The sequence below is a fragment of the Siphateles boraxobius genome, unplaced genomic scaffold (assembly GCF_051911475.1).
Source record: "Siphateles boraxobius isolate OS27281-9 unplaced genomic scaffold, OSU_SipBor_1 66, whole genome shotgun sequence".
In the NCBI taxonomy this organism is placed as follows: domain Eukaryota; kingdom Metazoa; phylum Chordata; class Actinopteri; order Cypriniformes; family Leuciscidae; genus Siphateles; species Siphateles boraxobius.
In genome coordinates, this window is record NW_027509193.1 from 18,290,406 (window position 1) to 18,317,017 (window position 26,612).

General features: G+C 38.7%; 2 protein-coding genes across 2 annotated transcripts; one reads left to right on the forward strand and one right to left on the reverse strand.

The window, feature by feature from the left end:
* Positions 1 to 1,193: 1,193 nt before the first annotated feature.
* On the reverse strand, positions 1,194 to 17,635 carry paqr4a (progestin and adipoQ receptor family member IVa). The gene is made up of 3 exons (XM_077212702.1): positions 17,346 to 17,635; positions 2,448 to 2,666; positions 1,194 to 1,743 (listed from the first exon to the last, which is right to left on the reverse strand). Exons 1-3 carry the CDS (start codon positions 17,509 to 17,511, stop codon positions 1,310 to 1,312), a joined length of 819 nt encoding a protein of 272 aa, XP_077068817.1. The 5' UTR covers positions 17,512 to 17,635; the 3' UTR covers positions 1,194 to 1,309.
* Positions 17,636 to 21,945: 4,310 nt separating this feature from the next.
* Positions 21,946 to 26,611, forward strand: prf1.9 (perforin 1.9). The gene is made up of 5 exons (XM_077212666.1): positions 21,946 to 22,062; positions 23,530 to 24,084; positions 24,557 to 24,695; positions 24,781 to 24,998; positions 25,234 to 26,611. The coding sequence occupies exons 2-5, from the start codon at positions 23,555 to 23,557 to the stop codon at positions 26,087 to 26,089; spliced, it is 1,743 nt and encodes a 580-aa protein (XP_077068781.1). The 5' UTR covers positions 21,946 to 22,062; positions 23,530 to 23,554; the 3' UTR covers positions 26,090 to 26,611.
* The last annotated feature ends 1 nt before the right edge of the window (position 26,612 follows it).

Below are 26,612 nucleotides of genomic sequence, written 5' to 3' on the forward strand. Positions count from 1 at the left end.
AAACAGCAGGCCATTAAGAAAATATTTTGCCTTGTCTTGAATCCAAGGTTACATGGATAATTGAGGTTAAAGGTCAGAAAGAAATGAAATCTAATTTAGAGCAGTACAAAATCCAATCTTCCAAACTACAGACTAGGATATTAAAACCACGAGTGTACAAGGTTGAATCGACTGCTCAGTGACACAACAGAGAAAATATTTTCTGCCGGTAATATGAAATGTTTCCCAGGGTGTTATTAGTCGTGCTCTTGCAAAAAAAAAAAGGTATTAGATAAATGCCCCTTAGATGCTAACAAACATGATCAAAGTCACAGAGGGCAACCCAAAAATTTAAAAGAGCACTCAGCTAATTTAATCACCTAGCAAAAAAATATAAAATTAAATAAATAGATAAATAAATAAATACATAAATAAATAAATACATAAATAAAGGCTACAACCCAAGGAATGACCCCTTCACCCACAGCTAACTGGCATGAATGTGTAAAATATGGACCTGAACAGGGAGACGGCATGAAAAAAGACACAAGCATGATAAAACAGCTAAAATAAACTCAAGTATTTCCAGTAAATGTTGCTGTGAGACTGGACTTACAGTACATTTTGTGTGTGTGTGTAGTGTTAGCATTGATATAACATCTGATATGCTGCATAGTCTGCAATAGAGTAGCAAGTTGAAAGTTGGAGGTGGATACATTTCCACACCAGCGATCTTTGTTTGTGTCACCAGCAAAATTGAGAATAGAGACAAACCGTAATTAGTTTTCACAAAAGCCATGCTATTTTGAGCAACGAATTTTAGATTGTTATACGTTAAATCTCGCTTTTTGAGAGCCAATTATTTGAGGGCTCAATATTATCTTTTATTCTTTAGCTAAAACTAAACTTAGAGGCTATTTAATAAATGCTTTAAATGCTGGTGAATATATGACATCAAAAAATGTCAGATCCTGTGTGTGTGTATACGCCTATAGAATGTAGGTCTCGAACCAAAAGAAAATTTGCCTTTGTTTGAGCTAGTTGGTCTAAACAGTGCCATGCACAGACAATGTTTATGCAAACACAGATATGTACATTCTGGCTACTGACAGCACAAACAAGCATGTGTGTCGAAGCTGGCACTGGTGTCTCCTAAAAAACATGTAAAACACTTCTTATGGACTTTCGTGCACACATTTATATATAAAGCACAGTTTTCCCCCAACCCATACCGTTCTTTGCCCAATAACGTCACATTCCCAGACGACTCATTACTAAAAGAGGTCCTCGCGCCCTATTACGCACGATTCCAGACTAGCAGGGGTCACTATCAGTCTGTGGGACAGTGATAGGTGTTGATCCACAATAAGTCATCCAGCACCCCCCAGTGTAGGTACAGTATGGAGACTACCACCAGCACATGCATGATTTGATGGCTGTTGCACCAGTAGTCAAAGAGGCCCGGCCGGAAACGCTCAGGGATTCGCGTGATATTGATGACGCCGCCCAACACTGCTAGTGCATCCATGGTGAGAAAGTGGCGCAGTGAGGTGGGACTCCCTCCGCCCACACCTACCGAGCGCAGAAGGAAAAAGGAGAAGCGGTAAAGCAGCTGCCAGGCGAAGGAACGCAGACGCCGCACTCTGCTGCGTGCTGTGATGGCACAGTAGATGGCGTAACTGGATAGCAGGATGTACATCAGCAGAGCCACTGTGCGGGTGAAGGGGTAGCAGAGAAGTGTGCTGTACACGATGGGTAGAGCTCCTGTGAACCAAAACATAGTGTTACTAAGATGACAAGCTAAGCTTGTTAACCTAATATTCAACTGTATAGTTTATATCATTCAAGCATAGGTGAATATTAAGTGTATTGAACACACCTGCTTCCCACTGTACACTGTAAAAAAAATGGCATATTTACTGAAATAAATATGATAGCAATATTTCAGGATGGCATTGGGCGGTTATGATCCCTAATATATACAGTCACCCCAAATTATATATATATATATATATATATATATATAAATGTTCCTTTGTTTCCCAACTAAATGATCGATAATTATAAAAACTTAGGAAAAGCACTTTAAATTAGCAAGAGACAATTGAAGTTCTGTGAAAGTGCCTTTTCAGTGCTGCTTTACACGACAACAGAGAAAACGTTTTTGTTGTACGGCACTTCAATGGATTCCTTTTGTTTTCTCTTTGTTTCTTTTGTTACAGCATGTTGAGCAACACTGTTTTCAATTATATAACAGCCAGAGTACGCACAGATAAGTGGGAAACTCAGCCTGTTTTTGGTAATCACAGCTAAAAATGAGGTATGAACAACCTGTACAAAAATATCAAATTTGAGGTGTCAGGAAAAAAATCAGCAGAGGAAAATAGAGAACAGAATTGACAAGATGTATTAAGAAGATAATGGGATGGAGAGCTCGGATTGATCTGACTGCAGTTTGAGATGCTGACCTAGCGTGTTGATCATGCAGATTCCGCACATATCTAGCGTGAGCAGGGTTTTATAGACGGGCTCGCCGCCCTCATGGTTCATGAAGAGGTGGTAGACCACTGAGCCCAGCTGCGGCGATAAGCAGGCCAGGAAGTGCACCACGCCGAGCCATGTCACAGTGATCTGCGACCAGGGGATGTTGAGCGGGAGCAGCACCAGGAAGCAGAGCAGAGGGATTCCTGAGTGAAGAAAAAGAATCAATGAGACGACGAGGCTCAGGAGGGTCATTGTGTACTGTAGACGTAAAGTGCTGTTAAAACACGCAAGGGCATGAAGAGAGCGAGAAAGTTGTTTTGGACATTATGCTCAGACAGGCCCTGCAGTGTTCAATCACGTCCCTTGAGTTGAATCACTGCAGCCTAAACAACACATGGATTTATGGAGGCCCAGGGTACGGCCCAGTGCAATAAGGGTCTCAGCGGCTTTGCTGTGCTAATTTTAGCAGCAGTTGCCAAAATGCAAACTACACGCTAAAACAAAGATCTTTAGCAGTGAACAACAGTTAGTGGCTTTATAACAGGGACTCAAAGTAAAAGAAAAAGACAATCTTGAACAATCTTCCGGTTATTTGTGAATCTCTCTTTCTCTCTTAGCCCAATGTCAAATGATTTACCCTGGTCAGGTAAAAGCACCAATGCCTTCTAGCACTTCTATTTTGAGTGAGTTATCTCTGCTGGCTTAACTCTCACTTTGACAAAGACACTATTGTTAGAGAACATGCACTTTACCCTAGAAAAGTACATGCATTTGAGCGGGACTTCTGCTTTGTACATAATTTAAATAAATATATATATATATATATATATATATATATATATATATATATATATATATATATATATATATATATATATATATAGTGTAATCGAAAATGTTCAACCCCCATTTCAAATTAGGTTTATTGGCAAAATGTACAGACTTGCAGCTTTGTGCAATGAACAAGTAAAACTAAAGTAATTGAAATAGCCCAACACAACAAATGTGACAAGTGGTTTCCCCAAATTCAACTGAAAATGCAACTTTTAATGACTTCTGCAGTCTCAAAATTATTCAACCCCCTTAATAGAATCCCTCACAACAGCACAAATCTGCAAAACAGGTGTTGTCTCAATCACACGTTGCAACTAATAAAGGGCTTCATTAGCTGTACCAGGTGTTTAAACTAGAACACATGAAATATCTGATCTGACTAGGTTTGTTGAGTCACGTTTCACTGCATGTTAGAAATTATGTCAAAAGAATGGTCCAAAACGTTAAGAGAAGATATCATCGCCCTTCACAAACAAAGAACAGGATACAAAAAGATAGCGAAGGCACTAAATGTTCCTAAATACACTGTTGGAACCATAGTTCGCAAGTTCAAAGTTAAAGGAACAGTGGTTACACTACCTGGACGGGTCAGAAAAAGGAATCTATCAACGGCTGCAACCAGTTTTCTGAGAAGACAGGTTCAGAAAAACACTCGAGTGACTGCAAAAGACCTGCAGCAAGACTTGGTGACAACAGGTACTGAGGTTTCAGCTGCACAGTAAGACGCGTATTAAACGCATGCGGTTTCCATGCCAGAAATCCAAGACGTACACCACTACAGACCCAAAAGCACAAGAAAAGTGATCAAAAATCATGTAAATAAGCCACAGAAGTTTTGGGATTCTGTTCTTTGGAGCAATGAAACAAACTGGAACACGGCAGTATGTCTGGAGGAAGAAGGGGCCGTTCACATATTGCGTCTAAAAACGCGTGGAAGGTGGGACTGTGCCGCTGTTTCCTTCTTTCCAAATCGCTTGCACTCCCGTGGCGTCTGTCGTTGCTATGCAACCATGAACTGCGCTCTCCACAGCGACAAGGACGTTCAGCAATGGATTTCCACCACCTAAAAAGATTTATTTACGGAGAAGAGAAAAAAGCTCTGTAGAAAACCCTTTGGGTGCACCCCATCCTTCATGTTGACAGATTTCAATGTTGTTACGGAAAGGGTGAAGCTGATTGGTTGGTTCTTGTCACATGACATGCGGTTCGCTTGCAGCATTTTGAAAAGTTTATATATTTTTTTATCTCGCTGCGCCTGGAAAAAACGAGCGCGTCGCACCATGTGCGTGTCATTATGAGCGTGATAGCCGCACGCCTACATTTGAAATAAGGAACTTGAGTGTGCAAAAAGATGCGATATGTGAACAGACCCTTAAGCATCTGCTGAAAAGAACACTTTATCAGGAAATCCTAAAAGAAAACGTCATGCCATCAGTGAGAAAGCTGAAGCTTGGGCGTCATTGGACCTTCCAACAGGACAATGATCCCAAGCATACCTCAAATTCCACCAAGGCTTGGTTGCAGAAGAAGTCCGGATGTTTCCAGTGGCCATCATCACAGTCACCTGACTTGAACCCCAATCTCTGGTGGGATTTGAAGGCGGTGGTTGCAGCACGTAAACCCAAGAATATTACTGAACTGGAGGCCATTGCTCATGAGGAATGAGCTAAGATTCCTCACAAACGCTGTCAGAAGCTGCTGTCCGGTTAGCCATCTCCTTTGCAGCAAGTCATAACTGAAAAAGTGTGTTCTACTAAGTACTAAAGATGCTTGCCATGAAGGGGTCGAATAATTTTTAAACTGCAGAAGTCATTAAAAGTTGCATTTTCAATTGAATTTGGGGAAACCTGTTGAAACATTTGTTGTGTTCAGCAATTTAATAAGGCATACTTTTGTTTGATTTGTTCATTGCAATCAGCTGGAAGTCTATACATTTATTTAGATTTGTAATGGGAGTTGAATAATATCAATTACAACTGTATAGCCTATATAATGCTTTGGTAAATCATAACTATCATAATTCATAATTGACTTTTCAAAATTACAGCTTTTTATTTCATAAATAGCCTACCATTTTACAATGCATGATTGTTATAGTAGTTGGATAGTTGATGCACACTTTAGCCTATTTAAAGTGTCAAAAGGGATATTTTATAAAGCATCAAAAGTGGCAGTTGCGTGGATTGTCAACGGTACGGACAGACATCTCTCAGATTTCATTAAAGGGGTAGTATATTGCCCTTTTCACATGATGTAAAATAAGTCTTTGATATCACCAGAGTCTACCTGTTAAGTTTTAGCTCAAAATACCCCATAGATATTTTCAGCATGTTAAAATTTTGAGCAAAAAAGCACCGTTTTTGTGTCTGTCAATTTAACTGCAAATGAGCGGAGCTACAAAAATGGAGCTTGTGTCCTGAAAATTTCAAAAATGTTTATCCTTTTATTGCCAAACCGGAGTCAGACAAAGATGGAGAGACTCAAGAAGTAGAGGTCTGCACAGGCTTTAAAGGGATAGTTCACCCAAAAATGAAAATGCTGTCAGTATTTACTCACCCTCATGTTGTTCCAACCCCGTAAGACCTTTGTTCATCTTCGGAACACAAATTAAGATATTTTTGATGAAATCTGAGAGTTGGATCACTCCTCCATAGGCTTCTTAAGGGATTGAACTTGCAGGCCCTGAAAAGTTATTAAAGACATTGTTAAAATAGTCCAAGGGACTACAGTGGCTCAACCTTAAGTTAATCAAACGACGAGAATACTTTTTGTGCGCAAAAAAACTCTAAAATAACGACTTTATTTCAACTATTCATTTCCTTCTCTGTGGGCCTCGAGTCAGTTCACTAGTTTAACAGCGTAAGCTTCTGTTGTTGTACGTCACACGCATCACACACATGACCAGTGTCGGCCAATAGTGAGCCTACGTGTGACGTAGCTCTACGAAATCACACTAAGTTAACTGACTAGAGGCCCATAGAGAAGGAAATGAATAGTTGAAATAAAGTCGTAATCTTTCAAAATAATATCAAAAAGTATTCTCGTCGCTTGATAAACTTAAGATTGAGCCACTGTAGTCACTTGGACTATTTTAATGATGTTTTTAATAACTTTTCGAGGCCGGCAAGTTCAATCCCTGAAGAAGCCTATGGACTAGTATGGAGGAGTGATCCAGCTCTTAGGTTTTAATCAAAAATATCTTAATTCGTGTCACGAAGATGAACGAAGGTCTTACGGGGTTGGAACAACATGAGGGTGAGTAAATACTGACAAAAATTTCATTTCAAACTATCCCTTTAAACTGATGCCCGAACCCGGACCGTACCCTAACATTTACACAACCTTTCCATTACAGTTATATTTTAAGCCCGAATCCGACCTGAGGTCCGTTTCTCACAGAAATACCTTTTTTTGTTGCAATAAGCTGTATTTTATGATTGCTTGCAACGATAATTAAGCACATTTACACGTACAGACAACGTTTCACCAAGGGACAGCGCCCCCTTCAGCAGTCAGCACACAATAAAAAAAGAGAAAAAACACGGACTTACTAATTACGAAACTTTGATGTGGCTGAACAGGTGAAACTTACAAATTTCTCTGGAACTCAAACATTAAACTTCAAAACAAAGTTTGCGCAGTTGCACAACTATTTACATAAATATCTTCATACTTCTCAGTACGAGTTATGAAGGAAGAGAACAGCATCGAAAGTTGATGGTTTCAGCACGTCCTCCTCTGATTGCGGTGTTGTGACTGAAATAGTGTGTGTGGACGCACATGCGCAAAACAGTTTTGTAAAATATTTGCTAAAATTAAAATGATTCATATATCATTTTACAAAACGGTTTTGCGCATGTGCTCCTGCAGCCCGCACGCACTATTTCGGTCAGACCACACCAATCAGAAGTGGACGGTGGCGCTGAAACTGCGCACGTACTTTCTCTCCTGCGTGCTCATATATACGAATACTAACACGGCAAGCACAGCATGCAAACTATATGTATAGTCTATATATTTTTTCTTAGTTACAAACCCGATCCGAACCCAAGGCTATTCATTACATATTAACCCATTAAACATCTACATGTTGCCACTTCATGATAGAGGTCTGCTACCCGACCCGAACCAGACGGTCCCGAAAAACTCACAGGTTTCGGGTCGGGTAGCAGACCTCTATCAAGAAGTGACAACATGTAGACAACATTTCTGAATGGTAAGTTGATGAATTTATGTAGCTTATGTGTAGTTATCATCTAGTCATTGATTAGCATATTCTGTCATGATAATCTATAAATCACGTTCCCGGGGGAGGGGATTAAGTTCCCTTAATTTTAGGGTCTGTGATGTAACTCACCCGGGAGGATGCTTGTGTAGTCCCTACCAGCCGTTTGTTGTATAGTAAAAGCAGTTTCTTAAACCCTTAAAAAGCAATTTCTTTAAAAGAAAGTATCTCCTTTTGCTTTGAACTTTGAGCGTTGTAACTTTGTAGATGTTGTTTATCCTCAAACAGCAACATTACACATTAACTTAAGTTAGAAAGGTGAAATCATAATCAACCTCCCCTTTAAAATATCCTCTTGAACAAAAGTCTTACAGGTTTCTCCAAGTAATCGAATGGGATGCCAGCCAAACAAAACAAAAATCCAATTACATTTCCAAAGATGGTTTCTGTCATTTGGTTTCTGTCATTTCTTATCACACAGAAGTATGTTCAAATTTATTTATTTTTTCTTTCTTCCAATGAACAATTTATCGTGTGGACAATAAAAAAAAATGGAGGCCACAAAATAAAAATAAACTGTTTCAAACAACATGTGGTTGAAATAATATATTTTTGTTTCATTTTTGAGTGAACTCAGTTTTGTGGTGTATATGCAAGTGTCAATCAATTTATGCACAAGCCTGCTATCAGATCATAGCCCTCCATCAGTGACCAGACAAAGAGCTTATGGGTTAGAGAAGCCCACAGACCCAAAACAACTTCAGCAAATGTGGTAAGACCAGGAACAGATCAGAAAAGATTAATAGTCATAGTCAAGTGTCAGGCTGAGTCTTTCTAAATCTTTCTTTAAACAGCAGTTTTAAACAGCAGATGTTACAGGAACTAACGCATTCTCATCCTTTGGCGTCATATGTGACGCCATATGACAAAACGGCGAAATACTACGCACATGGCACCCTTTATCGTCAATATAACACGCACTGTGATGGGTAGGTTTATGTGTGGGGTAGGGTCTGCGTCTCATATTTACGCTAAAGGATGCCAGTCAACTTTATGACGCCTTGGGTTCGCGTGTTATATTCACGCTAAAGGGTGCCATGTGCGTAGTATTTCTCCGTTTTGTCATATGGCGTCACATATGCCGCCAAAGGATGAGAACGGGCTCCAGGAACCTATGAAGAATAACACATGTTGCTGTGAAGACATGTCATGCAAACATGGGATTAAATTGTGCATACGAATCATGCAAAGTAAAGCACAAATAATTAAATACAAAGCAAACTGTAAAGGATCATGCACATCGATTGCGTTCAAATGCAAGAATGGAAGTCGGCCTGTGTTAAAAAAAAGACAATATCTACAAGGAATCTTCATTCCTCCATCTTCATTATTGTCAGTGCTTCTTTACAAACTCTAACAGGAGGTATTTATACCAGTCAAAACAGTAGACACACAGAACAAATGCTCCTATATTTCAGCTTAAAAAAAGACAACCAGGTGCAACTCCATACAGCAAAGTCATCTCTTGGGTCAAGTTAAGCTGTGTAAGCTAAGTTAAGCTCAATTTAAAACTCTAATTTCTGCTTATTTGACTACAGTACGCAAGAACACTCAAAAATATACTCTGAAACAGCATTGGCTTGAGAACACACAGCAAATTTGAGAGTGTCCACAGATGACATGTTTATCTCAGGTTTTCAGTAATGTACATTAGTATTAGGGTGACCAGACGTCCCGTTTTTCCCGGGACAGCCCCGTATTTCCACTCTAATTTTAGTGTCCCGACTTATTCTGAAAAAATCATGTTTTGTCCATTATTTCATCGTTAATATATATATATATATATATATATATATTTATATATAATAGGTTTCGTTTCCGAAAGGCTAAGTGAATATATATGTTACGTTCAAACCGTGTAGCGCGCGCATGACAGAGAGGGACAGACCTTGTGTGTGTGTGCTAGTGTGCCTAATGAAGCGCATGTAAGACGCATTAATAGAGGGAATGCATTAACGTCACTTTCCCGCCGGAACACGCCCCATCAGCCGGACTGAGTGGCAGAAGAGCAGCTGCGTGACTGGATTTAATAGGGGAAACTGCGAAAACGCAAGTAAAACAAACGATTATCAGTTTAAACTAAAGATTGGACTCAATATAGTGTTCCTTACAACTTACTAAAGATCCAGTGATCCATGGATATTAACATGCAGCCAGGAATCGTGTTTCCTGACATTTATATGTGCCTGATTTCGACACCAGGGAAATACATACAGCAAATTTGCCTGTGAATGCTTTATATAAATACAAAATAGGCAGGTCTAAATCCAGGTGATCACTTATCAATGTTATATACATCATCTTAAAACTTGTATAGTTTTTTGTCAGTGTTTTACAATGTCATGAATTGTAGCGATCTATTTGCTTCTCTGTTCTGTAGCTTAAGGTAGTCTGTAAAAATATTCCTCATATTTCTTGTCAAATCTAGTTGTACAGTCAGTCTCAAAGCTCTTTCCCGTTTTAGACGCGTTTTGTGTGTTTTTCCGCAGCATTCACACTGAAAACCAATGCTGCCGCTCAGTCATTTTGCCACTTGTGGGCGTAACTGCAGTCACTCCGGCCAACGGTGACGTCACGTGCATTCCCTCTATACGCATGCGTTCTGTATCTGTCCCGTATTCCACTCCGAGAAATCTGGTCACCCTAATTAGTATGAATGTGTCACTCTTCATCATAAAACAATATAATAAGACTTTTATATATACAGGTCCTTCTCAAAAAATTAGCATATTGTGATAAAATTCATTATTATCCATAATGTAATGATAAAAATTAAACTTTCATCTATTTTAGATTCATTGCACACCAACTGAAATATTTCAGGTCTTTTATTGTTTAAATACTGATGATTTTGGCATACAGCTCATGAAAACCCAAAATTCCTATCTCAAAAAATTAGCATATTTCATCCGACCAATAAAAGAAGTGTTTTTAATACAAAAAAGGTCAACCTTCAAATAATTATGTTCAGTTATGCACTCAATACTTGGTCTACTTTGCAGAATTGACTGCTTCAATGCGGCGTGGCATGGAGGCAATCCGCCTGTGGCACTGCTGAGGTGTTATGAAGGCCCAGGATGCTTCGATAGCGGCCTTAAGCTCATCCAGAGTGTTGGGTCTTGCGTCTCTCAACTTTCTCTTCATAATATCCCACAGATTCTCTATGGGGTTCAGGTCAGGAGAGTTGGCAGGCCAATTGAGCACAGTAATACCATGGCATTTACCAGTGGCTTTGGAACTGTGAGCAGGTGCCAGGTCGTGCTGAAAAATGAAATCTTCATCTCCATAAAGCTTTTCAGCAGATGGAAGCATGAAGTGCTCCAAAATCTCCTGATAGCTAGCTGCATTGACCCTGCCCTTGATAAAACACAGTGGACCAACACCAGCAGCTGACATGGCACCCCAGACCATCACTGACTGTGGGTACTTGACACTGGACTTCAGGCATTTTGGCATTTCCTTCTCCCCAGTCTTCCTCCAGACTCTGGCACCTTGATTTCCGAATGACATACAAAATTTGCTTTCATCTGAAAAAAGTACTTTGGACCACTGAGCAACAGTCCAGTGCTGCTTCTCTGTAGCCCAGGTCAGGCGCTTCTGCCGCTATTTCTGGTTCAAAAGTGTCTTGACCTGGGGAATGCGGCACCTGTAGCCCATTTCCTGCACACGCCTGTGCACGGTGGCTCTGGATGTTTCTACTCCAGACTCAGTCCACTGCTTCCGCAGGTCCCCAAGGTCTGGAATCGGTCCTTCTCCACAATCTTCCTCAGGGTCCGGTCACCTCTTCTCGTTGTGCAGCGTTTTTTGCCACACTTTTTCCATCTCACAGACTTCCCACCGAGGTGCCTTGATACAGCACTCTGGGAACAGCCTATTTGTTCAGAAATTTCTTTCTGTGTCTTACCCTCTTGCTTGAGGGCGTCAATGATGGCCTTCTGGACAGCAGTCAGGTCGGCAGTCTTACCCATGATTGCGGTTTTGAGTAATGAAACAGGCTGGGAGTTTTTAAAAGCCTCAGGAATCTTTTGCAGGTGTTTAGAGTTAATTAGTTGATTCAGATGATTAGGTTAATAGCTCGTTTAGATACCTCTCTTTTCATGATATGCTAATTTTTTGAGATAGGAATTTTGGGTTTTCATGAGCTGTATGCCAAAATCATCAGTATTAAAACAATAAAAGACCTGAAATATTTCAGTTGGTGTGCAATGAATCTAAAATATATGAAAGTTTAATTTTTATCATTACATTATGGAAAATAATGAACTTTATCACAATATGCAAATTTTTTGAGAAGGACCTGTATATAAAATATAAATAAAAATCTTCTATGCTTTTACTATTTCGTTCACCCTAGCTTCTGGACGATGTTTGAAACCTTTTTTGTATACTGTAGCTCTGTATAGCAACAAAAAAATATTACCAGTCAACATTGTTTCATTGTTGTTGAAAGTTTCTTGGAAGCGAAGGGTGTATATGACAGTACACCTGCAGGCAACTCATGACCCATCTTAATGGTTCCACACTGGACTGAAATTGAACCTAATAGTTTACAAGCAGATAATTCCTTTGGAGCTGACATTTATGCCTGATTATACATTTTTATATATTTCGTCTCGGCAACCAATGTACTAGAATGCTTATCTAGACACTGCTCCCTACAGCTGCAATACAACAATTCAACACAAATTACTTATTTGTGCCCCCCAATCTGATCCGATCCAAGTAATTGAATATTGAGTATCTGCTGATATTGAATCCTGATCCGATACTTGTATTTTCCTAGTGCTTGGTGCACACTTCAAGTACATTAAAGTTATTCAAATAAATCCAATGTATACAGGGCATCTATTGACCACGGAGTAATTCCAATAACATTTAATGCAGATAATATGATTTATTAATCAGATTATTAATCACAATTATCCTCATTTGAAATGATATACAAATATATAAATGACAAACCACAGATTCAGATCACTCCACAAATGCATATTCGTGCAGACAGAGCGCAAATAATCATACTATTTTATTTTTATGTAGTTTTCAAGTGCTTTACATTATGAAAAATCATGCTAAAAAGTGAAATTCCTAATATTAATTCCAACTATACCAAATTATGTTACATTTTTACTTTATATTGTAGCACAAAGGTTGCACAGACACCATTTATTCGCCAACCTCGCAAACAATATGGTCAAGAATCCTGTTTGGATTTATTACAAACTATCACAGGTTGCTAACAGATAGTAGCATCCTAGTTAAGGAACACAGACTGGTTGCATGACATTTTCATTCGATCAGAATTTCACAATGGACATCGTTAAACTCCAACATGTTTGTCGGTGTTGTCAGATTATCAGAGCAGCTCAGAGAGAGCGTGTGTGCATGGTTGTTAGATTAAAAAAAGTATCCATTTAAGAGAAAAGCCCCATACTGTGTGTATATACACACACACACACACATATATATATGTATATATATATATATATATATAAGACATTGGTGTATGTAAAAGCAGAATAATCCAGGCCACTTGCTTTTGAACTGTTACTGTCACTACAGAGCACTGAGCACAGAAACAGCCAGACACAATAAAAGTTTCTTTCCTCAGGCCATCTACCTTATGAACAGTTAAATGCCCCCACTTTGCAATAAACATGCGCAATGCACAACACTATTTATAGTTGTATTTATTTAGCATTGAATACCTCGTATTCACATTCCCTTGCACTCTATTTAACATACCTGTACATACTGTGCATATATTGTCCATTTTCTATTTTGTATATTGTGTATTTTTTATATATTTATTTTTATACACTTATTTTATTTTTACATCTGTCTTGTTGCTGTCATTCTGTCTGTGCACTGGAAGTTTCTGTCACCAAGTCAAATTCCTTGTATGTGTAAGCATACTTGGCAATAAAGCTCTTTCTAAATCTGATTCTGAAAAAAATAAAAGCCCAGATATACATTCATGGTTCTTTTTCATTCTTCACTTATTGGTAAAACAGCAAACATTTTTTAAGAAAGCATAGGAAAATCATCTGATCGTGGCAACATGGATATGTTTGCACGAGCTCTGCAATTCAGCACTCTTGTAAAGTCACGTCATGTTTATTTATAAAGCACACAACAGATTGCTTAAAAGTAAGCAGTTTTACATTATTAAACATGAAAAACAGTATCAATGTCTCATTTCATCAGAAGTGTATATGTTCATTGCGCTTATGTTTTCACTTGCGGACGACTGACCTCGACGGACTGAACAGAAGAAATTAACCGGAGAAGATTTTCATGTGAATGAAGGCCAAGCCTCAGAGCACACCTATCTATTACGTTATTGCCATGGACTAATGGTAGTACGAAGATGTTGACTAGCCGGAGCAAACTTTTCTGTAAAGTTCGCTTTGACAAATTGTTTTTAACTCCCAAAACAAACTCTAAACAAATTTCATTTTGCCCTGATTTTGTTTGAAATGACAATCTTCAATTTCGCTTGAAGTATATCGGAGCCTTAATTGCAACAAAATGAAAAAAAGTGGAGATAAGGTTAGAAAGCATGAAGCTCACAGTACCAGAATGCCAGTCTGTCATTCAAGTCCGAAGCAAGACGCAACCCATAGCAACCTTAGCGGAGATAAAAAATATACAGTAAATAAATTACTTTCGAGGGATTCGTAACAAAAGTGTGCATCAAATATGCTTAACGCAGAAGCTCGAACATGCGTGTGTGACATGCTAGCAGAATAGAAGTCAATTCAAGAATAAAGCACACACAAATATTTAAGATTCTTTTTTTCCTTTTAATGGCAGTTGGCAAACCCACTTGAAGGAGAATTATCCGCAACCAACTGCACGACACCAGCATGACAGCTTTTGTAAAATAAAGGATCTTTGAGATCGACTCGAGACATCCTTATAACATGATGGATGGAAAGATGCCGTTCTTTGCATTTTTTGGTGTAGCTGTACAATCATTTAAAGGGATATTTCACCCAAAATGGAAATTGTGTCATTTATTCACCCTCATGACGTTCCAACCCTATATAGGACAATTCACACCGCACAGACAAACCCCAACAAACACCAAAAAAACAGTTGGCCAATAGATTTATAACTTTATGAAAAGTAACTGTCATGTTCACACTGCCCCAAAAGACAGTGACAAGTGCTGATTTAACATGTTCAGTTGAGTGAAAACAAACCTTGACCAACACCAACAGATGCTGACAGGGGCAACACACTGTTCGGACGAAACCCAACAAACGTGTTTGTTGGCGTTTGTGCAGTGTGAATTGGCCTTATGACTTTCTATCTTTTGTGTGAAAGAAAAGGAGATATTTTGAAGAATGTACTGATCTGTCTTTTCCATTCAATGGTGTTAAGGTTAAAAAAGGACACAAAATCACAAAGCCATCCTTAAGGTGGTGCAACCGGTGCAGCCCCAAACTTAAGGGGGCCCTGCAGCAAACAAACCTCCATTTCCTACCACTGCAGAAAAATTAAGCCAAAATATCCCTGAAACGGTCATTGCTGGTTACGTCATTTGGAGCCCGAGTCTGCGCAGCAGTGATCCTAAAGGATGGGACACACGAAACCTATGGTCGGCCGTCAGGCACTGTCGACTGTTTTTGAGCATCAGTATGCTTAGTTTTTTCGGTGTGTTCCGCACAATTGGCTCTAGTCATACGCCGTCTGGGTTTTCGCCGTCAATGAGAGAGAGAACTCTGATTGGCTGTTCGGCTTAGCAATCGAGTCAGTGCACGTGATTAAAAGCGAAAGTGATGAAAGCGAGCAAAGAAGTCAAGACGGTACAGACAGAAGTCTATTATAATTTTGTCATCTTACCTGTGCATTCAAATGCAAATATTTTGATAATAACATGAGCCGACTGGAATGAAGAAAATGATTAGCGTGATTGATATTCAAAATGGTAAGCAAGCGTTGCTTTGTACAGTTTGTATATCTGCAGTCTTAGTTTCGGTTTCCCTTTTTGAATGACAAAAATAGTCAGACTATTGATGCCTGGTGATATGGACAGATATTTACTTACACGCAGGCGTAGAACGCACGTGAAAGTTAACAGTCACCTTTAGTCCTTTTGGTGTGTTCAAAAACAGCTTTTTGGCTGAGACAGTCAGTGGGAGGCAATAACACAGTCAGCTTTCATGTGCGCTAGTTCTTTGACGTCGGCTTGGAGTGTCCCGGGCTTTATGTGGAGTGGCAGTATCAAGATCCCGCCCATAAACCCGCTCCTGCAGACTCAATCGCAAGCACAGCTGTCAAACATGACATTACACCCCGTTTTTTATAGCATCAAATAACTAACTAAAACCAAACTTACTGGAAAAACGAACACTTGAACATACGTCTCCATAATAAGAACTACCTAAAATGACAGAAATCATCTTTGGAAAAGAATTACTTCAAGTGTATTTTTATTTTTTTGTTAAGATCATGTCCCAAAACAAATGTTTTGGCATCACTTTTCAGGACATGAGCGGCACACTTGGGCTATGTCCGAGATCGTCCCCTTTACCCTTAAATAGGGCACTATTTAACGGGGAGTTGGGGGGAGCGCGACGATAGCCATTTGTATTTGGTGTCCAAAACCATAGTGGACATTATCGAGTGCACTCATTCAATCCCACAATGCACCGCAATAACGACTGTACAACCAATGAACGCTCAATGGCTAGAAAATACCCATAATGCACTATGAGAGTAGCGCACCAAATTAATTCCAGAGTCTCGTCAGAGGATGCGCCCGCAGCTGAATCATCCATCCATCCTGGTCCACTGTGGCTACAGCGTAAAATCATACAGATATAAATTCCTATTCTATTGATTATTAAATTCTTTAATTAAAATGTATACATAGTTTCCTTGATAGAGTTCAAGATAAATCTTATCTTATTACTACTGGAGCTTCCAGTTTCGTAAGTTTCAAATAATTAAATAAACTATGCAAAAGCGGCAGCCCTTCAGGCACACTTTTTAGACACAGGCACACCTTTTTAGACACAGCCTTGATCTACACTTGTTTTCGCTTATCGGACATGTTGGATCATGTTTTTTCAGGGCGTGGAATGTCTGTGAACTTATGTACTACAATATGATGATTGTCTGTGTTGGTTAGGTTTGGCCATAAGAAGTTAGAGTTGGCCTTAAGACTTTAAAATATTTAGCACACAAGTCATGTGGACTACTTTTTTACACTGATTTTGCTCACTTTTTCAGGCTTGACAATGAATGAGGACTGCAGATGTCACTGCATGAAAAAGAGAACATTCAGGACATGCTTAAAAATTTCTCCTTTGTGTTTAACAGACGAAATACAAGTTAAGACCAATAGGAGCATAAATAAATAATGACCATTTTCAGGTGAAGTACTCCATTAACACGTAGTTTTATGAAAGAGCCAGTAAGATGCAGTTTACAAACACTCATTCCTTAAGTAGGACATATAGACCATTTCTTGTTTCTGGTGGTATAGCAAAACTGATAATTTAAATAGGGTTTAGACTATAGCTATGAATGGGTAATGCAAATGAAAATACTGGTAAGACCGAAGCAGCTAGTATGGGTAAAGCTCTTAACATGAATAAAGTTATGCGTAACTTTTAAGCATTACGTTGTTGTTGTTGTTTTTTTAGTAATACAATGACACAAAAAGTGAGGCAGATGTAAGTTAACAAGCACATAAAGAGAGAGGGTAGCCTACTGTCAGCTTCCTCTTAGGAGGCAATATCTCACTCACCATGTGTGTAGATGTTTCCCAGCTCATTGTGCAGATAGAAGAGACTCTTCATACACTCCTGGACGGAGGAAATTGGTCTATAACCAGTCAGGACATATCTGTTGAACTGTAAATGTGGAGGAGAGTTTGCCCAGTCCAGCAGTCTGGGACCATTTAAAAATGCCATAGCAACCAGAAACAGTCACAACGACGACGCAAAAATAACTACGCTATACATCTACACTTACACGTAAAACACACTAAAAAAAGATTTGACACCCTAGACATTAGTCAGATAAGTGCAGTCCGGTCATGTGCAGCCAGCTACATGGCTAACAGACCGGCTCTTCAGCCAAAATAATTTTAAAAATTGACTTTTGCCTTTAGCGGCGGTTTATTTTCGAGCGGTGGCGGCGGCGTCATCCACACGGGTTGACGTAGAAATTCCAGGGTGCGTTCATAGTGAGTTTTGCTGATTTATACAGTGCAGCATGTAACATTTAAACGAAGTGCGGTCACACCCTGCTCAAGTCTTTCAAACAAAACCCCACCAGCTTCTGTCAGCTCGACTTTAGAGGCGACCCGAGGAGAGGTGGCTTTCGTTTGCTGCTCATCAAACAGCCGCTGGATAATTTCACCATCGGGAACCGCAGGGGTCTCGTGAACGCGAAGCCGTGTTCTCGGTTCAGGATAACTTCCTCATATTCCCGTGGAGTGAATCATCATCATCTGTCCGTCCTGAGCGTTGGCATTGGCATCTAAGCTACCAGCGCTCTGAGAGACCCGTGTGTTTGCAAAAAAATTATACAAAAGACTCATTTACAGGACATTTCGACCTGAAAGACGCCTGAGACAGGTGTATTTTCGGTAAACAAATACCGGGATACGTTTAATATAGTGACGATACGACAATATTGCTTGGCACCAACCATAAGTAACGTAGTCACTATAAAAAATATACAGTAGGCTACAGTGCCTGAATCGATATGACATACCACGGGATTTATGGGGTTAACATTAAGATATTCGGCTTACGTAAAAAAAATTTAAAAAATGCACTCAAGTTTGATATGTAGCCTACTATTATCAAATTCTCATAGATTTGTCAAGTTTTCCTCCCCGCCCAGATATCAAGCATCTCCTCCAGCACTAGTATCCAATAAGAAAGTGTACCGTGCGAATAAAAAGTGCACACACACATATCATGTGCTTTGCTCTTTCAATTTAACAATAATGATATTTTTATATCAGACGCGCTCAGTGCGTTATCTGTTCCCTGTCATACACTACCCGGATAGCTCAAGAGCTAACGGGCTAGCTGCCGTCACCTTGATTGTGCTGACTGCAAAAACACACGAGCTTCACAGTCACCGCTTTAGCAACGGTTAAACTTCACAACCGGTTTTCCCAAAAAGCGGCACAAGCATTCCTGCAATTCTCCCCATTCCGACTAAAAATCTCTGTATCCATAGGCTTGGCATTTGTCATCCAGCAACCGGAGGAATGTACGCCGTGCTCAGCTCACAGGAACACGTCTCCCTGTGCTGCCAAGTGATGTTGCTGCTGCTAGCTTGCAGTGATTTCAGCCAGCAGAGTTTTTCAACGTGGGCTTTGGTAAAGAACTCCGTTTCTGTTAAGTGGCTATGCCCAAAAAAAGGTTACTATCCTCTAGAGTCTCCCGGCTCATTTCTTAAGGGCTGTGTGATACCGGTGTGCGGGAACATGCGGCTGGTGGAGGGGCGCAGCGGCCCGGCCTTCACTCCTCATCATCCGCTGATGCTGCAGCGCTCTAATCCAGTCTGGAGTCTGGACCAACTGGAAGAAAGAGCCGGGGGTGGCGCCAGTTTGTGTCTTTTAGATATTTTTTCCATTAAAATATATTTTCTTAGAGTGAAATAGCAAAATGACATAAAAAAAAATCACTATTTTCGTTCAATGTATTTTATAATATTAGTAGCCTATTTTATAAGGATAGCTCAACTCAAGAGTAGCGATGTCCATTTCTGAACGAGTCGGACCTTTTCAGTGAATTAGTTGGACAACGATTCGGAATGAATCCGTACGAGCGGAGTCATTTGACCGAGCTCTCTTGTCCGATTCGCAATTAGCCAATTTGGAGTGTAACCGTAACGTAATCGAGGATTTGACTGATATAGCGGTAAGGTAGGCCTACTTTAAAGTCACGATAAAATCAAAATTGACAATTCTTTTTTTTATGGAATATTGTGGTATTTAGGCTATTATAAATTATTTATAGCCTATAATCATTATTATTATTTTGAAATAAACGTGCCCTCGTAACCTTTAATCAAAACCTGTCACTTTCAGGTGATCACAGCAATAGTAAAACCCATCAACAATCCAATTGCTGTGCCCCAATTCAGGGGCTGCATCCCTCGAAGGCCACAAAGGTCGGACTGAGTGTTGTTCAATGGGACGGTCTATACTACGGAGTACTGTTCTTGTCGCCTATAGTCTAGCAACTGTGACAGCTGCCATTGATGAGTGACAGTAATGTTTGTACTGGACTTTTTTTAATTAAACTTTCTGAAAACAAAATAGGGTTCACAAAATGTCTAAATATGTTTAGGTCCATTTCTGTGTAAAATAAAGAGTAGGAATTTAAACTATAGCCTACATAATGGCATCTTAAGGTATGTCAGTTTTAACCGTTTTAATTTTTTTACATTTGTATTTTTAGATATTTGAGTAAGTTGAAACCCAATACTTACATTTAAAAGTGTAATTTTGCAATTTCTCTCAAAAAAATCATGTTGTTACCAGTGCACAATTAATTTTAGGATGGGCAAAGCCACAAAGGATCCTTCTGAATCTGATGTATCCTTCATTTCACGGGAAACGAAGGACGGATTTTTAGGCCGCATTTAAAGAAGCCTCTGAATTGGGACATCCTTTGTCGAGCAGTGGTGATGCATTCGGCCTTTCGAATGCGGCCTTAGAAGGATGCAGCCTCTGAATTGGGCCGATGGACAAAATTCCCAATGGACAAAATCAAGTCCTGCCCTCCTTAAATGTTTTATACAGAAGCTGTTTCACTACATAACAATAGGGTGGGGGCAGGGAGGAAAGACAATCACAACTTGTGTTCCACCAACGTAAATGGCAGAATAAAACAAAAGTTACAACATATAGGCAATACTGGGAATAGGTTTAGCATTTATATGTTCAGCCAGGATATTTAAATGAATTTTTGTCAATTGTACATGCAAATTAAATTTAGGTTCTTCTTTAAAGAGCTGAATCACGGCTGCAAATGAATCGAGACCATCACTGTTAATTTAACATTGTTAATAAAACAACTACATAGGCCTATAGCCTATTTTATGCTTTAAATTTATACTTCGCCAGGATGCCAAGAGCCACGTGAGGACATAACAAATTGTTGATTCTTTTTACCGTGTTCTTTGAAATGAATGATTTGAAACAAACTATTCACAGAAATGAGTCAAACTTCCCATCATTAAAAGCATGTATAGCGCAAATAGCCTAATTACAAGTGTGGGGCTCTGCAGACCCCTGTCTCAAACTGGAGCACACTCACCATTAATAAGGGTGGGCATGGAATTTTTACATTCAATGAATGACTATTTATTTATGGTGCATCTTTTAGAGTGGAAAACCTTTTGTCTCTGACTTTAGTATGCTTAAAACTTTATTATTGGATAAAACATTCAATAATATAAAGCTCTTCACATGCTTAAGCTGTAGCTTGTTTGAGCAAACAGTTACTAAGTTGTCTATTTTTGTATAATTGCACATTTATTTTAGCAACAAGGCCCTGCAACAATAAGTTGCATGCAGGTCGAACCTTTTAATTTCTTTAGTATTATTTTAACATCTAATGCAACACAATGTTCACAGATTTTAGTGCTATTCTCTCTCTGGCTATTTTAGAGATATAAAAGTATGTAAAAATAATATTAAACACACTCACACAAGCTTCACACATCACACAAGAATCTAAAATTTCCAACCACTAGATGAAAAGCTAGTTCTTTTTATGAGTCATGATGCCAGACCACGCAGACCACAGTCATAGGATGAGCTTATTTGTCAGAGTATTACATGCATGTATTTTACAAACATCTTTATCTGCATCTGGGCCTGTGTTTAAGACCTCTTTGGAGTAAATCTGCAAACATGTCTTCAACGAATGTTTGCATTTTAATTTAAAAGTAACAAGTTAATCAAGATAAAACTGGTCATTAAAATTGGTGTAAAAATAGTTAAATTACCTAAGATATATAATTTGCCTTATAGATTCATATTCATTTAAACTTCAACATTTATGATTAAAAAACATGCATTATGCATGCGTAGCTCATGCATCAACTTACTATTTGCATTGTTTAGATCTCAACCACCAGGAAGGGCTGTTTTAAGTGAGAGTTTGATTTGCATCAGCTTACTTTCTTTGATTGTTAAATTTTGCAAATCATTCAGAATGTCTGTTTCTGCAATTAAACATGATAATGGTTATTGTGAGTATAAAGTTTTGCTGAAATTAAACCACATCCTTTTGTCAAACAACACCTTTTTACCCATGTTCCAACCTTTCACACTTGATGAGTCAGTGCATCTAAATGTAAATGTTCTCATACCTGTCCAGTGATTGGACATACATCTTTGTTTTGTGGCATATAAATATGAGCACAGCACAATACCTCTCAATCTACATGTGGGACGCTATCAGATTATGATTACAACGACCTTCCAGGTAAGTGAAAAACAGTCTAAACTCACTTCCCTGTGAATGAGCATTTGCTGAAAGCAAATAAATAGTTAAATAATTAAATATATTATTTTGATACTGACCTCTGCTCCTGTAAAACAAAAAAAGTTTTGATGATGATGATGATGATGATGATGCTTTAAACGTGTAGAGAGAAATGAGCTAAATATGTCCCATCACAAATATGCCATAATTCATAACTATAAATCCGTAAAACGTACGTATAAAAAAGTATATATAAAACCGTACTTAGTGTTATTTGATTGTAGAAGGAATGAACAAATTCTTAAACCATTTTTATTTACAACTTGGCATTCTTGATCTCCTACCCGATGGCAAGATTTCAAACTAACAGTTCAGGGAGTGTATTGTATCATACAGAATCTTATATGCCTCCCTCAGCATGGACTCAGGTCTGGAGCTAAAAAGGCTAAAAAAGATCTTCATGGCCGTTTGAAGAAGACGTCCAAGCCTGGATTTCAACTGTACTTTCAAATTACCATACCAAAGGTTTATTCCGTGTCACACCACTCAACAAACTGGTTAATTTCTGGTTAATAAAAGAGTGGTAAAATCTTGATTTGTATATAATAAGATAAGAATAGCAGTATCGTAACTAAATTTCACAATGTAATTGTTAATGTTTTTGCTCACACAATCATTTGTGTACAGTGTGTAGACAACTGGGGAGCTCACACACCCTTGAGGGACTCTTGTACTGATAGATTGAGAGTCAGAAATCATCTTTTTAACCTTAAACCGTTAAAAAAAGAAAAGTACCATTTTATAATACAAGAATTTACATCCATCTTTTTCAATTTCTCCAGTAATAAATATGGTTGCAAAGTGTTAAAAGCTGAACTAAAGTCAATAAAAAAGGCGTGTATATGTATAAGTCCTCCAGATGTTTAGAGACTAAATGTGTGATACTTATAATGCATCATTCGCGCTCCTCCTGAATTTAAAACCGAAGATAAAAATCATTCGTTCAGTAGCCTTCTGTAAATCATCGATTTCATGAGGTCTACTCCATTCCATATTAGTAACATCCTTCATTGTGTTCCATAGGTTTTTAGAATTTGAAGTGAAAAGCTGATGCTCAATAATATCCTTCTGTCGTCCCCAGACTGATTCTGCATGGTAACAATATCATAGCGAATTGGTGAGCCATCAAAAATCAAATGCTTAAATGTCTATATAAAATGTTTAATTATAAACAGAAAACTTATTTTATAGTTAGTACATTTCTACATAATGAAGGGTCAAGGATACACTAATCCCACACAAAGTACACACGTACAGTATATATATGATCGCTTAAATTTGATTTTAAAAAAACTTGCAGGTACCTGATTTTATATTAATGGCAGTTTAAAAATATGAATATTGCGCATACAGTAATAATCAGTGAATTTTTTTTTTTTCATTTTTTATTTATCTATATCAAAACAGGATAATATCACACACCCAAATCGTAATGATTCCTCTAGCTATCCTGTGGTCTGGGCTTCTTGTGAACCTTCCTCCTCCAACCAACCCAGCATGCTTTCTGGGTAAAGAAGCAGAGTGTCAAGATGCTGATTTTGCACCAGGATCTGACTTGGCTGGAGAGGGTTTCGACATTACTAAGATGCAACGCCTGGGGACCTTTGTCATCGACATGAGTAAGTGGGATCTCAAGAACAACACATGTAACCTGTGCAAAAACCCATTCATGCAGAACAAAAAGCAGAAGCTCCCAGTGTCTGTGATTTACTGGAGGGCCACCCAAAAGTGCAGCAGGTCAGTATCCAGCTCCATTTATGAGTCCAGCGAGTCCCTGGTCAGCTCCAGCACCTCCTCTGTAGAGAACAACTGGAAAGTCGGCCTGAAAATAGGCAATATCATGAATGAGATGTCGCTGATGTTGGCTGGAACTAACTCCAAACTTGCTGAGTATTCAATGAAGAAGACCAAAAAGGACAAGTTCAGCTTCATCAAACAGTCTGCGTCCTGTGAATACTACAGGTGAGACTTAATAGATCACACTTTATATTAGGTGTCTTTAACTACTATAGCTACCATGTACTTAAAAAACGAAGTAAAAAAATATATTAAATGTTAGGTACAATATACTTATTGTGTTCGTATTGTATTGCAAAACACTTTTAATGCTATTGAGGTGGGAAACGGGTAAGGTTAGAGACAGGTTTGGTTTGGGAAGGTGTTTTTAATGTCCTTACAGAAATGAATTACAGCTGTAATTACATGCAGGTATTTTTTTAAATATTAGTACAATGTAAAAACACGCATACACAATAAGTGAATTGTATCAAATTATTATTTTAAATCTTATACAGTAGTTAAAGACACTCCGTATACATTTGGACCACTCTCTCTCTATATATATATATAGGTCAATTGTTGTGATGAGCATCATAGTTTATTGTTTACTGTATGTAGATTTTAATGTGCAGCAACTATAAACTATTGTCTTCAGTTACAGGATTTCCAGCCACGCTCATTTACATCGCGAACTAAACCATGAATTCACAAACCTTCCAGAGACATATGACAATCAAACAAAAGAAAGCTACTTGTCACTTGTTGAAAAGTTTGGCACACATTACATTGTCCAGGTAAATCCAATGAAATATAAATGCTTATACACACTGCAAGATATATTTTTATTTTTACACTTGTGCACTATTGTTCTTTGTAAAGGTGAAAATGGGTGGAACTGTGCAATCTGTGACCAGTGTCAAACAATGCATGGCTACTCTACAGGACGTCAGTATGGATGAGGTTAAAACATGTCTGGACGTCGAGGCATCTGCAAGTGTGAAGATGAAGATCAGTGTAGACACAGAATACCATCACTGTAAACAGGCCAAAGACAAAAAACTGAGCACGCACAGTTTTGCTAACAGTTTTAGTGACAGGTTTGTGCTTTAGCTTATGAGACTGTGACCATGAATAAAATACTAGTTGGCTAAACATTATAGTCTGATATAAATACTGTTCAAAAGATCAGGGTAGATTTTTTTAAAAGAAATTAACTTTTTTTCAGCAAGGATATAATATAATATAATATAATATAATATAATATAATATAATATAATATAATATAATATAGGGGTTCACACTTAATTCTTTTTCTAACTTTCTTTTTACAAGGTTAACGGAAATCACTGGTGGCCACACTCAAGACACTGCGCTTCTCTTCTCAGCCAAGAATGACCCTGGTGCTTACGCTCAGTGGCTCTCCACAGTGCCAGAGAAACCAGATGTGATTTCCTTTTCACTCAAGCCCCTCCATATGTTGCTGCCAGTCAAGAACCCAAAATATGAGCAATTACGCCGAGCCATTCGTGACTACATACTGCAGAAGGCCCTTTGGAGGAAATGCTCCTCACCTTGCAAGGCCGGTATTGCAACTAACCCCAAGGAACCCTGTGTTTGCAGCTGTCATAACAGTCCTGGAGTAAAAGCAAACTGCTGCCCAACACAGCGCGGACTTGCTCAAATTACTGTAACTGTGACAAAGGCGACCGGTCTGTTCGGAGATTACTTCTCACAGACTGATGGGTATGTCAAAGTCCTGAGAAATCACAAGCTCTTTCTAGGGGAGACACCAGTGATTTGGAACCGAAACTCACCAACCTGGAACTGGAAGTTTAGTCTCGGCAGCTTCGTTCTCTCTCAGTTTGGGGGTCTGAGGCTAGAGGTTTGGGATAGAGACAACAAGTGGGACGATGACCTCCTGGGGGCGTGCAACATACAACTAACAGCTGGTGTAAAAAGCAACTTCTGTCAACTCAACCATGGTTTGCTGTACTACAAGACGGATGTAACTTGTGGTCCTAGTTTAGCTGGCTCCTTATGCACAGACTACGTGGGCTCTCCAATGTCTTCCCATCTGGAAAAGACATACATGTCACGACATGCCCAGCCCATCCCGAAAGATGTGTTGGTGGAAATGGGGGTGCTTTTAGATGAGCGCCGCTTTCAGTTCAATCAGACCAGTGTCTGAAAGAAAAACCCAGATTTTGTGAAAGCACAATAAAAATATAATAATAAAAAAATTAAACATTTAATTTTAATAATTATATAAAAAATACAAATTTGTGTTTTGCATATCAGCATTTGCATTAACTTGTCTTTGTTTTCTTTATGTTATATAGATCTTTGATATAATAATTCTGATAGTCCACTTTAGACAGTCTACTGACTATAAGTAGCTTTGCAACTACATGGCAATAGTAGACAGTCTGCTTAATATCTACTAATTTTGATGGTCCCCAATACATCTGACTAGAAATAACTTTGCAAATAACTGCTTACCCGAACTCCAATCCTAACCCTAAGCAAACATCAACTAATACTCTGAGTTAGTTTACATGTTGCAAATTAATGAGCTAGTTAGTTGACATGTAGTTGAAAAATTACTTATAGTTAGTACAATGTAAAAAACAAAGTGTAACGTTTTTCTATATTCAATATATTTTCTGATCTGTACTTGGATGCTAATTTGTGTGGTTAATAAAGCAATGAAA